Source organism: Sycon ciliatum, chromosome 7, assembly GCF_964019385.1.
Source record: "Sycon ciliatum chromosome 7, ocSycCili1.1, whole genome shotgun sequence".
Lineage (NCBI taxonomy): Eukaryota > Metazoa > Porifera > Calcarea > Leucosolenida > Sycettidae > Sycon > Sycon ciliatum.
The window spans coordinates 30,053,663-30,069,573 of record NC_088649.1 but is presented as its reverse complement, the minus strand read 5'-3'; the positions used below and the strand labels follow the sequence as shown (position 1 = coordinate 30,069,573).

The 15,911-nt window shown below is 52.7% G+C and overlaps 1 protein-coding gene across 1 annotated transcript; it reads left to right on the top strand.

Moving 5' to 3' along the window:
* Positions 1-258: 258 nt before the first annotated feature.
* On the top strand, positions 259-921 carry LOC135821823 (transcriptional regulatory protein AlgP-like). The gene has a single exon (XM_065334818.1). It carries the CDS (start codon positions 259-261, stop codon positions 919-921), a length of 663 nt encoding a protein of 220 aa, XP_065190890.1.
* The last annotated feature ends 14,990 nt before the right edge of the window (positions 922-15,911 follow it).

Here is a 15,911-nt window from a genome sequence, read left to right as displayed (position 1 = left end):
GCGGCCAGGCGAACGGAAAGGCGAGCGGCCAGGCGAACGGAAAGGCGAGCGGCCAGGCGAACACCCAGGCGAGCGGCCAGGCGAGCGGCCAGGCGAGCGGCCAGGCGAGCGGCGAAGCGAGTGGCCAGGCGTGCGGCCAGGCGAGCGGCCAGCCGAGCGGTGAGGCGAGCGGCCAGGCGAACGGAAAGGCGAGCGGCCAGGCGAACGTCCAGGCGAGCGGCCAGGCGAGCAGCCAGGCGAGCGGCCAGGCGAGGGGCAATGCGAGCGACCAGGCGAACGGCCAGGCGAGCGGCCAAGCGAGAGGCCAGACGAGTGCCCAGGCGAGCGGCCAGATTAGCGGCCAGGCGAGACACCAGGCTAGCGGCCACGCGAGCGGCCAGGCGTGCGTCCAGGGGAGCGGCAAGGCGAGCGGCCATGCGAGCGGCCAGGCGAGCCGGCGCTCAGAGCCGGTGCTCAGAGCCTGCGCTCAAATCCTGTGGTCGAAGCTGGCGCTCAAAGCCTAACGGCCAGCTGAGCGGCATTGCGAGCGGCCAGGCAGGCCGGCGCTCAGAGCCAGCGCACAAGTCCGGCGCTCAGAGCCGGCGCTCAGAGCCGGCGCTCAAAGACAAGCGGCCAGGCGAACGACCAGGTGAGCGACCAGGCAAGCAGCCAGTCGAGCGGCCAGGCGAGCGGCCAGGCGAGCAACCAGGCGAACGGCCAGGCGAGCGGCCAGGCGAGCGGCCAGGCTCACGGCCCGGCGAGCGGCCAGGCGAGCGGCCAGGCGAGCGGCCAGGCGAGCGGCAAGGCGAGCGGCCAGGCGAGCTGGCGCTCAAAGCCGGCGCTCAGAGCCGGCGCTCAGGGCCGGTGCTCAGAGCCGGCACTCAGAGCCTGCGCTTAAGTACAGTCCTCAAAGCCGGCGCTCAAAGCCTAACGGCCCGCTGAGCGGCAAGGCGAGCGGCCAGGCGAGCGGCCAGGCGAGCGGACAGGCGAGCGGCCAGCCGAGCGGCCAGGCGAACGACCAGGTGAGCGACCAGGCAAGCAGCCAGGCGAGCGGCCAGGCAAGCGGCCAGGTGAGCAGCCAGGCGAACGGCCAGGCGAGCGGCCAGGCGAGCTGCCAGGCGAGCGACCAGGCGAGCGGCCAGGCTAGCGGCCAGGCGAGCGGCCCGGTGAGCGGCCATGCGAGCGGCCAAGCGAGTGGCCAGGCAAGCGGCAAGGCGAGCGGCCAGGCGAGCCGGCGCTCAGGGCCGGTGCTCAGAGCCTGCGCTCAAGTCCAGTGCTCAAAGCCGGCGCTCAAAGCCTAACGGCCAGGCGTGCATCAAGGGGAGCGGTCAGGCGAGCGGCAAGGCGAGCGACCAGTCGAGCGGCCAGGCAAGCGGCCAGGCGAGCCGGCGCTCCGAGCCGGCGCTCCGAGCCGGCGCTTAGAGCCGGCGCTCAGCGCCAGCGCTCAAAGCCGGCGCTCAGAGTCGGCGCTCAGAGCCGGCGCTCAGAGCCTGCGCTCAAATCCTGTGGTCGAAGCTGGCGCTCAAAGCCTAACGGCCAGCTGAGCGGCATTGGGAGCGGCCAGGCAGGCCGGCGCTCAGAGCCAGCGCACAAGTCCGGCGCTCAGAGCCGGCGCTCAAAGACGAGCGGCCAGGCGAACGACAAGGTGAGCGACCAGGCAAGCAGCCCGTCGAGAGGCCAGGCGAGCGGCCAGGCGAGCGGCCAGGCGAGTGGCCAGGCGAGCGGCCACGCGAGCGGCCAGGCGAGCGGCCAGGCGCACGGCCCGGCGAGCGGCCAGGCGAGCGGCCAGGCGAGCGGCCAGGCGAGCGGCAAGGCGAGCGGCCAGGCGAGCCGGCGCTCAAAGCCGGCGCTCAGAGCCGGCGCTCAGGGCCGGTGCTCAGAGCCGGCACTCAGAGCCTGCGCTCAAGTACAGTCCTCAAAGCCGGCGCTCAAAGCCTAACGGCCAGCTGAGCGGCAAGGCGAGCGGCCAGGCGAGCGGCCAGGCGAGGGGACAGGCGAGCGGCAATGCGAGCGGGCAGGCGGGCGGCAATGCGAGCGGCCAGGCGAGCCGGCGCTCAGAGCAGGCGCTCGGAGCCAGCGCTCACAGCCGGCGCTCACAACCGGCCTTCAGATCCGGCGCTCAAAGCCAAGCGGCCAGGCGAGCGGCCAGGCGAGCGGCCAGGCGAGCGGCCAGGCGAGCGGCCAGGCGAGCGGCCAGGCGAGCGGCCAGGCGAGCGGCCATTCGCGCGGCAAGGCGAGCCGGCGCTCAGAGCCGGCGCTCAAAGCCGGCGCACAAAGACGAGCGGCCAGGCGAGCGGCCAGACGAGCGGCCAGGCGAACAGCCAGGCGAGCGGCCAGGCGAGCAGCCAGGCGAGAGGCCAGGCGAGCGGCCAGGCGAGCGGCCGGGCGAGTGTCCAGGCGAGCGGCCAGGCGAGCGGCCAGGCGAGCGGCCAGGCGAGCGGCCCGGCGAGCGGCCAGGCGAGCCGGTTCTCATAGCCGGCGCTCAGACCCTGCGCTCAGAGCCGGCGCTTAGAGCCGCACTCAGAGTCGGTGCTCAGAGCCGGCGCTCGAAGCCGAGCGGTCAGCCGAGCGGCCAGGCGAGCGGCCAGGCGAGCGGCCAGGCGAGCGGCCAGGCGAGCGACCAGGCGAGCGGCCAGGCGAGCGGCCAGGCGAGCCGGCACTCAGAGCCGGCGCTCAGAGCCGGCGCTCAAAGCCCGCGCTCAAAGCCGGCGCTCAGAGCCGGCGCTCAGGGCCGGCGCACAGAGCCTGCGCTCAAATCCGGTGCTCAAAGCCGGCGCTCAAAGCCTAACGGCAAGCCGAGTGGCAAGGCGAGCGGCGAGGCGAGCAGCCAGGCGAGCGGCCAGGCGAGCGGCCAGGCGAGCGGCAATGCGAGCGGCCAGGCGAGCAGGCGCTCAGAGCAGGCGCACAGAGCCGGCGCTCAGAGCCGGCGCTCAGAGCCGGCGCTCACAGCCGGCCTTCAGACCCGGCGCTCAAAGCCAAGCGGCCAGGCGAGCGGCCAGGCGAGTGGCCAGGCGAGCGGCCAGGCGAGCGGCCAGGCGAGCCGGCGCTCAGAGCCGGGGCTCAAAGCCGGCGCTCAAAGCCGAGCGGCCAGGCGAGCGGCCAGGCGAGCGGCCAGGCGAGCGGCCAGGCGAGCGGCCAGGCGAGCGGCCAGGCGAGCGGCCAGGCGAGCGGCCAGGCGAGCGGCCAGGCGAGCGGCCAGGCGAGCGGCCAGGCGAGCAGCCAGGTTAGCCGGTGCTCATAGCCGACCCGGCGCTCAGAACCGGCGCTCAGAGCTGCACTCAGAGCCGGTGTTTAGAACCGGCGCTCAAAGCCGAGCGGTCAGCCGAGCGGCCAGGCGAGCGGCCAGGCGAGCGGCCAGGCGAGCCGGCGTTGAGAGCCGGCGCTCAGAGCCGGCGCTCACAGATTTCGCTCAAATCCAGTGCTCAAAGCCTAACGGCCAGCCGAGCGGAATGGCGAGCGGCCAAGCGAGCGACCAGGCGAGCGGCCAGGCAAGCAGCCAGGCAAACGGCCAGGCGAGCGGCCAAGCGAGCGGACAGGCGAGCGGCCAGGCGAGCGGCCAGGCGAGCAGCCAGGCGAGCGGCCAGGCGAGCGGCCAGGCGAGCGGCCAGGCGAGTGGCCAGGCGAACCGGCGCTCAGAGCCCGCGCTCAGAGCCCGCGCTCAGAGCCGGCGCTCAGAGCGGAAACTGCGAACTGGAAACAAAACAAAATTACCTGTATGAATTCAAGAAAGAGAAATAAAAAATTTATATGCGAACAAGGCAAGACACAAGGACACAATCTTGAACGGTCAATGAAGGTAACTCACCTGTAACAAGACAAGAAACCTGTTTGGAGCCATGAAATAAGAAATGGTGTACTTCTAAGCGCCCACTAGAAACGAAACTTGAATGCAGTCAAGACTATACCATAATTATTATAAGATGCTTACTTTTGAACATGACGAGACCCTGCGTGCAGTCTATGCAATGGCGGATAATGCTCGAAAAGGTGGCAGATTCTGCTCGAAAAACAGTGAAATTGGCAGAACCATACAAACCTTATGGCGGGCAATTCCTGGAATTCTTTTCCATTTCTTTATCCACATACCAAACATGCATGAAACTCACCAGAAAAAGTACCGAATTCTGCCAATTTTTCTGCCGGCATTATCCGCAAAGGCCTAGTGCAGTCAGGAAGGAGACATATAGGATCCTTCTCTGCGAAACAGACGAAATACCTGTATTCAGTTGAAAAGAAAGAGCATATAGGAAAACTAACTGGTACGGAGACGGGAAAACTATATGCAGTCATGCATAAGCCATATAGGAACTACTCAAGTTGTCTTAGCTGCAAATGGGACGTGTAATCTGTATGCAGTCTCGAAAGAGTTATAATAGGAAACATTCACCAGCGAACAAGACAAAAACCTGTATGAGGTCAAGAAAGAGCAATATAGGATACTTACATGCGAACAAGACAAGGCACCTGTAGACATCCATGAAAGATCAATGAGGGGAACTCACCTGGGAGCAAGCCATGAAACTTGTATGTAGCCAAATATGAAAAAAGGAAACCTCTGCCTGCACAGAAACAAAACACTTGTATGCAGTCAAGAAAACACAATAATAATAGGACGTTTACGTTTGAAGATGACGGGGACCTGTAAGAAGTTGGGAAGGAGTAATAGTTATAGGAACCTTCTCTCCCAAACAGGCGAAATACCTGTATGCAGTAACGAGAGAGCATGGTGAAAACTGAACTTAGAACAAGACCGGACAACGGTATGCAGTCAAAAAAAAGAGCTATTACCGTACTGGCAATATATTATGTTGCCGCGTAACGCGTAACGCAGGGGGGTGCGGCGTTACGCGCGACCAGGCTAGTGCGACAAATTTTCGGCGCGTTCGTTAAGCCTAGTTCACATTCGACGGGGCGCGACGGGACGCGACGTAAGGATCGACGGGAAGCGACGGGACGGTCTGACGGCGTCCAATGTGAACACCAGGAACGGGAACGCAACCGTACTACCGTACAGATCGGGAAGCGACGGGAAGAGTTGGATCGATCCAACTTTTTATACCGTAGACGGGCGTAGACGGGGACGCAAGCGTACAAAACGGCTGCAATTCGAGTGTGAACAGGAGACGCCGTCGTGCGCCGACTGCTCCCGATTCGTACTTGGATATTTTTAGCATTTCGAACACTGCACTTCCCATGATTACTCACAGAATGGCTAGCACGACTGGAGTTGAATTTTAGCAACATAAGATCTCATGTCACTTATTGTATTTAGGGATAGTTCAGAAGCGTGACAGACGAACTATTCTATCATTTCCTGGGGCTATTATTTGAATGCCACAACTTTCAGGGCTAATTTTTTGGTCTTCACCACGAAAAACTGGTATTGTGAACTTGATTCCGCTTCTTTCAAGGAGAAATAATTGAAAAGAAGTCTCGAAAAACGAGAAATTAGGTCCAAAAGTCACCCCGTCACGGACCGTGCCTTATGACTCGCGCCGTTCGACGGTGAACGTCGCAACGACTGCTGCATGTCGTGTCGTACGAATCGTACAGGATTTTACAGCTCACCCCAGCCCTCCCGACAAGCCCTTACATCCCGTACCGTCGGCGTTGCGTCGAATGTGAACTAGGCTTAACGCGCGTCAGGCGGGGTGCGGCGATCTTTTCATTGCAGTTTGCACTGCAAAGGCTGAAAACTGTGAAAGCACGTGTACCGTGTGGCAAAAAAAAAAGACCGCGGCAATATAGAAACCTGTGTAACGGCTCCTGTGCGACTTTGCATGTAACGCCCTGCGTGCGGCAAACATTTGCCAATGTAACGCTTCATGGCCTCACTGCGGTAACATATTGCCAGTACGGTATATACAGTCGACTTTGCTTATAAAGACCCTCGGCGCGGCGCGACATCAGGAACGTGTCCTACGCGAAGTGTCCTTACACCCGAAGTCTCATTATGTATTCCAGCAGCACACGTAGTCCTCTTTTGACATTGTCCACGGAAGTGTTGGCAATGTACAGTCATGTGTGTGGGTCCTTGATTCTGCGCAGGGCGTCGTGAAGCCCTATAAACTACACCTGGGAACGCCAGGCTGCGAAATGGTGCAAGGCGCAAATTTGCGTGCCATCATTGGATTTCACTCTGCAAGAACAAAGAGAAAAATGGACCTCCAGCAGAGAACAAAGCAGCTACCTGCACTGAGCCCCATATTCACAGTCGTCACGTTTAGCTGTGGATTCCTGCAATGGCACCTACCCTTCACTGTTCTTTCTCAGGCGGTAGAACGCACGTTATGGCAAGTATCCAGAGCCATTGTCGACGTCACATACGAATCCAAAGTGCCACAGGAGTAATAGTTGGTACAGCACTGTACTTGCACTTTCTATTACTTTCTATCACTCCTCTTTTACGCCATGCTCCGTCATAGTATCTCAGATGGAATCACCAGAGCTACTGCGCTCCCACACGTCCACCACCAACTACTAGTGGCCAGTAATGACATCAACAATGTTAACTTAGCTCACAACAAGACGGGGAAAGTGTATGCAGGCCAACAGGAGCTATTATAGGATCTTACCTGTCAAAAGGCGTAACATCTGTATGCAGTCTCGAAAGAGACATCATTGGAAACTTCTACCTGTAAACAAGACAAGTATACCAGTATTAAGTCAAGCAAGAGTATTATGTGAAACCCTCTAGCTGCGAACCAGACAAGAAGCCTGTATTCAATGATGTAGAAAATGCAAAAGAGCAAAAACTTGCCCATGGAAAGACTCGAAACTTGTATACAGCTATGGAATATGAACATTTATAGGAAACATCTGCAACACAAGGCAAGACACTTGTATTCAGTTAGGAAAAAGAATTATAGCACTCTGAACTGAGAATATTACGAAAAACTGCAGTGTGTTCTTTCAAGAAAGAGCTGGAAAGGAAACGTACCTGTGAACAAGACAAGACACCGTAGGCTCTTATTTTCAGTCCAGAAAATGCTGTATAGTAAACGTACCTGCGAGAAAAACAAGAGACCTGTAGGCTGTCAAGAAAATACAAAAATTATAAGAAGCTTACCTGTGAAGAAGAGGAGAAGCCTGTGTGCAATCAAGAAAGAGTAAAATTGGAACCTTGTTCGCGAAAAAGGCGAGAAACCTGTATGCAGTAACGAAAGCGCATACAGAAAACGTAACTGAGACCGAGACGGGAAAACTGTATGCAGTCAAGGAAGAGCAGTAAAGGAAACTTACCTGCGAATAAGACAGAGAAATCCGTATGCAGTCTCGAAAGCGTCATAATTATACTGGTAGGAAACGTGTGCCTGCGAACAAGAGAGCAATATGAGTAATAATATGAGTGCTCTAGTTGATTCAAATGGGGGTAAAAACAAAAAAACACACCTGGCATAGTGGCAGTATCGTGAAAATACATACCTGCCCTCACACTCTCTCTAGCTGCAAAGTTATTCTAGCACAGAGCTCTTGTTCTCACCATCACCGCATCATCAGTTCGCGCCAGGCGCCTAGTCGATGCATGGCTGGTGGTATCCGACAAATCAGGCTGGGCCACACTGCCAGATGTGTGTTCTATCAACAGTTGAATCAACCATAAGTACTGCTGCATTGGTGTCTTCAACTAACTACATATCTCTTGAATACTCTACCTTCGAAAAAGACGAGAAACGAACTTGTCAGCAGTAAAGGAAACTAACTTCTACCTGCGAACAAGACAAGCAAACCTCCACCCGTATTCCGTGCATGCATTACAGTCTATGCACAGTTGAGTCACAGTGTACAGTATATACATCATAATCATTTGTATACTGAGCTTGGTGCTAGGCTGGTCGTTCTACCGCTAAATTCTTTGTCGTCCAAAACTACTGCACTGTACTTGTACGCCCACACACTGTCATGTACTGAGCTTGATGAGCTTGATTCTACGCTGTTCGCTCTTCCGCGCTACATTATGTGGCGCCAGACATTACTGCAATGTACGCCCACACGTCTCCCAACTAGTACAGGGCAGTATAGCTGATATCAAATGCCGTCAAAGGTTCTGAAGACGTTCGCAGAGCGACTGCTCGTACATGTACTGATGTAGTGAGTTTTAGGTACACCTTTCCATCTAACGATATTTCTTGTGTATCTCGCTAAGTGTGTATTGTGATAATAGAACTCACTCAACTGAAGCACACGGTTACAGCCAGTTGGAAAAGAAATTCTGAGAACTTCCTAGTAGTGATGGGAGAAAACAAACAGAACTTACTCACTGCAGCTGTTCAGTAGTCCTTCAGTTCTTCCAGTGTCAAGGAACGTCCAGCCTATCCTTCATAAACCTGTACATGCACAGACAGAAGAACGAGCAGTTGCTGTTTCGTAACTCTGAGTTTCACGAACTGAATCGATCATTAGACGAAAATTTAACCAGTAATAGAAATTCAATGTACATACAGGTAGCGGCACTTGTCTTCCGCCATCTTGGAATACTCAAAATCTCCAATTGAACCTCCTTCTACTATTGCCTCAAAGTTCTACTGTTTCAACTTTCCTTTCGTAAAGAATGGTGTTGAAACTTGAAAGTAAGTGGCCTGTACGCTACAATACACTGATACATACATGTAGACACAAAATAGCTGTGCGTCTTCCACAAAAGTCAAAGAAATACAGAGAGCAGAGCTAACCTTTCTCAACGCGAAGAATGTAGTTATGGTGCCACGGGTACGTCTCCAGCTACTATACTCCCAGCTGTAGCACGTATTGAGAGCTGATGTGCGGGCGAGCGCCAAGCCCACATATCTTCCAACTACGGTACACAGCAGACTCAGTGGATGACGTTAAGGTGGCTCACACCCTCTGCGCGCGCATCGTTTGAAAAGTGTAGATTTTCAGTAAATTTTTCGGTAGCGATGATTTTTGTGCGATCAATCGTTGAAGGAAACGTCTTCTCGCTTTTCTGCAATTCTGGCGACCTAGCTAGAACCTGCTGCTAGTGCCCCTCTTCACTCGTTCTTTCTATGATGAAAGGGGAAGGCAGCACTCGCAGAAGATTTTCCAAGAATGCAATGTCGACTGGTGCTCGTACCATAAGAAGGGAGAAATCAGAGTCCGCTCTTGAATCATGCCTGAGTGTTAGAAAATTATTTCAGAACACGCTTGTGTAGATTTCCTGCCAGTGCCACTGACATCTCGCGGCCTTCAAATATTATAACTTGCTCGATCATCTCCCGCACTGACTGGCAAATTCGCCAGGTAGCTGTGGATGGATCGATTCAGGGAGATCGAAGGTAAATACATCGAAGCACTTCAAACACGTTTCAAGACGCACTTCAAATTTTGTAATTGTGTCTTGAAAATTGTTTAGAACAATTCGTACTTCAATACGCTGTTGAATTGTATCCTCTGCTTGGGAGTCTCGACTGTTTTATTGCTGCATGGCTTTCCTCAACACCGTTCACTGTACATGTATCGCGGAACGCAGATTGGATGGCATTGGAGGTGAATTTGATAATTTGTGACTGTGTCATCAACCAAGTGAAGACATCAAATATCAACAGGGACGCTCCGAAAATCACAAACGCTGCGAAATAGATATGAATGGTCTTACACACTGGATGGTATTCGTGACATTCATTGTGTCATATCTTTAGACTGTCCGAAGGTTTGTCGTGCCGTGCAACTTTCACAGACTAATCCGATAATTGGCATGTGGCCCTACCGGCACACACTCATGCGTATGCTGTTGAGTTTATCTATATGTGCACGCACATGTGTGTATACATATAAAATTTTATTATGTATGCAAAATTCGGCAATCTACATGTACATCTATATGTGTGTGCACTCACTCCTATGACATAGAACGACAGTGCAGGCTACTAGTATGTAAAGTCGCATGAATGTGTGTCACCCGGGTGTGTACATGCATGCGCGCTCGCGCGGGCGTTTTGTGTGCGCGCCTGGCATGGCATAATGCCGTTCAATATGACTAGTGTTGAACCGTGGTAATTTGCCCCCACCCCCTCTTTTTTCTGCTGGCGTTGGATATGCAACTAATGACATAAACTCGGTTGTTGAAAACGAGTGCCATGCACCACACTGGATTGACAATAATATAATACAAGTAGCACTGTAAAAGCGCTGGTAATACTCATGTTGCGGCCATGGCAGTTGTGATTAGCTTTCCAAGTCAAGCCTGCTGCAGAAATTATTGCACTCTGACCAGCTGGAGTGGCCCAGGACTGCCGGTTGTGGAGAACAGGAGTGATGCTTGTATATACGCTTGTATTTACATGATGTACACAGTGTACTTCGAAGTAACGTTTGGTGTATTACTTGTGTGTTCTTCTGCCTGTGTGCGTGTACATGTGCTGGTCAGTGTGGAGCCGCCATCCATATCAGATCATACAGCTGCTATCAGTCTCAACAGCTTGTATCTGGCAAATAGGGTTTTAGTGACTCGATTTTGCTTACTGTGTTCAACAGAGTGGCATTGCACACAGCTACTTGATGTAATCATAGAGTAGCATCTTGGAAATTTTATATTTTTGATAGTTAGCTTCAGTAGAAACTTCTCCAGTGTGGCTCTTAGCTTCATTACCACGGAGACCAGTAAGCAATTTTAAAAGTAATGCACGAAGAACAGTGGCTAGATGTAAAGTGAAAAGCCATTGGACCGTACCCCGTGGAATACGCATTTAGTATAGAAGTATTTCTTGCTATGTTGGCAGCAAACACTGTATAATATAATAATTACATTACCAGTAGAAAGTGCCCAATGTGCACTGCTTCAGCACTATGTTTTGGACAAAGCAGTCAACAAATTCCACATCACTATCGGCTTCATGTTTGAGAAAATTGTGAAAAACACTAGAGCATACATGTACACTCAATACACATGCTCAGCTACATTTTAGTATGTGGGCGACTTCAAAGTTCTATTTTGGTAGTTTGCTTCGGTAGAAACTGTCTAAACTTGATCCAAAGCTCTACTACTATGTTCTGAAGATGTTGCAATCAAGTAATGTAAGACACGTATCTGCCGCATTGGAGCTAGTTGTGAAAACCTTTAGACCATACACTCAATGCACATGCTCAGCTATGGCATTTAGTATGTGGGCGACTTCAAAGTACTATTTTGGTAGTTAGCTTGGGTGGAAACTGCTAAAACTTGATCCAAAGCTCTACTTTTATGTTAGGAAGATGTTGCAATCAATTATTGTAAGACACGCATCTGTCATATGGTGGAGTCAGGGGTTCTAAGGTGTTGGACAATGTCCCAGTGCAATGTGCTGATTCTTGAAATATGGCATCACTTGAAACTTCAAAGTTTTATTTCACGAGTTACCTTCGGTAGAACCTGCTCAAACTTGCTACACAGTACCATTATTAGGTTATGATAGCATAACCATCGAATACAGGGCAAGTCCAGTGTCAAATACTTGTGGGCGGGGCTAATATGTGGGACGTGTGCGCTGAAATGGGATGATTCCGAAAAGAGAAAAAAGGTCACCTTCTAGCAGAATTCTACCCACTTCTACAGCTTATGCTGGTATTTAGCAAGTATACTACTGTCCTGATGTTGGACATCAAGAAAAAGGGGGTAACTACCAGTGCTACGGCCAAAAAAGTGGTTTTCCGGTATTTTTTGGCCTAAATTGGCAATTGTGAGTATACTATGTTTGGCCCCTCCCCCGAGTGAAACCGGCCGGTAGAACTTGATAAAAATTTGTCCCCGTACAATAGATATCCAACGGAACAAAGTACAATCGTTTGTAGCCACGTTTCAAACAAAAAAAATTTGGACCCGAGGGGTAGGAGCCACCTTAAGGCTGGTTGTACTTGAACTCTGTGCTGACTGCCGCTAGCAGGCAATCATCAGACACTTGAACTAATACTCGCATCTACCCAGCAGTATGCGTATCGATAGTCCATCGGCCAAGTCTCAAAATCGAAAGTGGTGATGCACTGAGCTTCCAACTAAACGCGACCATACCCAGCACGTAGAGAATATATCAGAGAACACTATTCCGTTTGTTGGACGTGCCGAATTCAGTCCAGGGCGTCGATACGAAGCGTTCTTCGTCGCCGAGTTTTTTACTGTGCGCTCCATTTGAGAGTGCGCAGAGTTCTGATCGAGAGTTTTTTGAGCAGATTTTCAAATTTTTGAGGCTGTCAGCTGACAGCTGTCAACCCTAAATGGCACTTAGTATGTGACAGGCAATAGGTTTTGGTGCCTCCGTATGCCTTCTAATAAGTTCTATCTTCCTTCGTTTCACATCGCTGCTTCGCCCACCACCTCAGGAGATGACAGCGTACCTGCACTAGCCAGCTCTCGCTAATCCTGTCTCTCTTTCTCCGTCTTAGCGCTCGTCATTTGTGTCCTTCTGCTGTGGCGACCTTGATACTGTTGTGTCGTAGTTTTTAGGCAATAGTGGCTGTTGTTCGCGTGACGATCAGGATTTATGGAGAAAGACGACGACTCGCCAAGTTCCCATGCAGCCACAGACGGCGTAGCAATTCTTACCGCCAACCCTTCGAGCAACGGAACCGGCCTGAGTTGGAAGTCGTGTGTGTGTAATTGTGCCACGATACGGATGAAACACACAGGCTCACATGTGACGAGATGAAGATAATCTCAACAGGCTGACGGAAATCCAACAGGCTCACGGGAACGCTGCAGTTATGGTCGGAGACGCGGAGTTATTTAGTCACTGGTAAATGTTGCATCAAGTGCTGTGTGCTCTAACACAATTGTAAAAATCATGAAAAGCGAAAATAATGCAATGGTGGGGCTGAGTGGTGTTCTGTGGAGGAGACGTCGCTGTCTCAGTACTCAACGCCGGACCCTGTATTTCAAGTCTGTGGTCATGCTCGATCATAAGTTTCTGTATGGCTCCAGTGCCTTCTCAGCATTGTTGGCAGGTAAGCACCTGGATCGTGTCCAAGTACTGCGGCTCTGGTGGCTTGAGGGATGTACGGGTGCTCGCCGTGCACCCCTGCCGGCAACCTGCTAGTGAAGCTTGGTACCTACTGTGTCCGGGAGATTTTCATCCAGAAGCTGATCTTCCTAGGCTGGAGCTGCTGCTACTCCTGTGCTAGCCCTCAACCACTGGCGCTCCTACTCGGCTCCAGTGTGGGCCATTAACCACCCTGCCCGATTTCGCACTGTTGCTATTCCACACCGTCAGCATTTAACTCTGAGGTCAGACCTTGATCCCTCCCACCATATGCTATCTGTCTGTCTGCCTCTCTCTCACACACAGATGTGCGCGCATACACACAAACACACATGCACACACACACACATGCACACACAGTGACACAAACATACACATAGCCAACTTCTCTGTGTTTGGTGATCATCATCTGTTTTCTGATGTGCAAGCTCACCTCTGATGCCGATTACTTCCTTGCTTAGACCCGGTCTGCTATTAGACCAGTCTGCTCTCCCTTCACTCGCTTGTAAATCCTACTTGGAGCAGTAAGGTTGTGTCACTGCTCCTACTGATGTCATTGTTGTGAAAGCAATATCATCGCCATTGGTGGTAATTTTCCACCGTGCATGAATCATTAATAATCATCATCTATGTGTCACGGCCTAACCATCCTCGTAACTCCCCTCATTGTGACTAGTGCTGTACCGTTGAAACCTACTTTGCTTCAGTGTATATTCGCCCCGGGCAAAGCTCTTGTTTTGTTGCATAGTGATCTGACGCAGTGTGCTATAGCCTGTCGGGTAATATGGATAAGATTAGTACAGTCGGCATCGCCTATCGAGTGACCAGGTACATGTATAAGGATACTAGTACATGTATACCGGCTTAACGATATCGGAACACAAATAGCACTATGTGTGCAATATTCCTTTCTAAGCTCACGCTGTGCGGTGCAGATAGGTCATGTGTCGTTGCCAACTTGCCGCATGTGCATGTGCAGCAGGAAGGCACCACATGTCGACTACTACACTTATACTGTACAGCATTGTGTGCTTACATGCATTTACGGCCTTGTGGATGCAATTGAGTCTCACATACATGTACATGAAATATTGCTTGTAGTGCGGCATCAGGTGTTAATACAATGGCTAAATATTTTTCTCGCAATAATGACCGTATTCACCACAAGTGTGTTTATGTCCAGAGCCAACTCAAGTCCTGTATTATTTATGACCATGACAACAATACTTCCGGGCTGAAATTCTTCTATGACAGGCATGAACACTTGCCTTACAATTGTTCGTGATTGTACGAAGTACATATTCGCTGTTGCATCAATTTTGCACCATTTACATTGTAGTGCCACTAGTGGTATCACCTGCATGCGTATTGAGTCAAACAAGGTTACCTCTGTATAATTATGCGTATCGTGGCTATCAAGAGCTTCGATGCAAATTCCCAGCTGACGAATGGTGTCCAGCTTGTGTTCAGCTCAGCTGGCACTCACAACTCATAATAATTGCGTTCGAGACGCCAGATGAGATGTTTCAGCTACAATGTAGACAAAACGTTCGTGTTCAAGAAAGCCGTCACTTCATCTTCTGTCCATCCTCAATAGCACGTTCAAGCAAATACGTCTGAAACACAGTAGCGACAATCCGACAGCGGCGACACGCCGTCTTCTCCGAATGAGCTTCTACCGTTCTAATTCAGATTCCCCCAAAAATGTCAAAATAAATAATAGATTTCCACCAAGCTCGCTAGAATCTTGCGAACCGTCAACATGCATGCATTTCAAGTGTTCGAGCGTGCGTAGATTCTGCTCAGCGGCTCAAGAACATTCGCCAAGCGAAAAAAAGTCGATGAGAAAGATGTAATGGTGGACGAAATTACGAAAATCGGAAGAAGGTATTCGACCCAGTTCGACTATCCTGGACTGGATTGGCAACGTCCAACAAACGGATTCGTATTCTATGGGGTCTCATGAGCTAGTGTGCCAAAGGGCGTTTAGTTGGAGCTTCAGTGCATCACCTTCGCCGAAAGAGGCCCTTTCTGAGATTTGGCCGATGGACTACGACACATAGGGCCATAAACAAATACAGCGCTAAATCTGGTGACGTAATTTATGGGGAGAAAGCTGGCTCAGGCAACGTCACCTGATTTATTATTATTTAATATTATTAAGCTTACGTGGAAATAAAAATGTAATCAACGCAATAAATAGAGTAAGCTGCGCACTCAGTACAAACACCATTAGCAAAACTTGTTTTCATGTAAATAAAGAAGCTTGTTCCTAAACGTTTTCGTCGCCATCTCATCAGAGGATTACTAGTACTGGCAAATCAACATTAGCCAGGCTCGCGGCCAGGCTCGCGGCCAGGCTCGCGGCCAGGCTCGCGGCCAGGCTCGCGGCCAGGCTCGCGGCCAGGCTCGCGGCCAGGCTCGCGGCCAGGCTCGCGGCCAGGCTCGCGGCCAGGCTCGCGGCCAGGCTCGCGGCCAGGCTCGCGGCCAGGCTCGCGGCCAGGCTCGCGGCCAGGCTCGCGGCCAGGCTCGCGGCCAGGCTCGCGGCCACAGGCTCGCGGTCAGGCTCGCGGCCAGGCTCGCGGCCAGGCTCGCGGCCAGGCTCGCGGCCAGGCTCGCGGCCAGGCTCGCGGCCAGGCTCGCGGCCAGGCTCGCGGCCAGGCTCGCGGCCAGGCTCGCGGCCAGGATCGCGGCCAGGCTCGCGGCCAGGCTCGCGGCCAGGCTCGCGGCCAGGCTCGCGGCCAGGCTCGCGGCCGAGGTATATTATGGCACCGCAGGCCGCGCACCTGAGGGCCTTTCTGGAAGCCTTACTCGATCGGATAGAGCGAAACTGAGCACCCTGGGATGCGAGCAGTTTTTAGTAATCCCGGGTCCAAAATCTCACCACCAGGCCGGGCTGATCAAAACGTCTGCCGGGTCTGCAGCCTACAAACGTGGATCTGCCGACACTGTGCTGTCGACGACATGTCCGGCAAGGCACCTTGC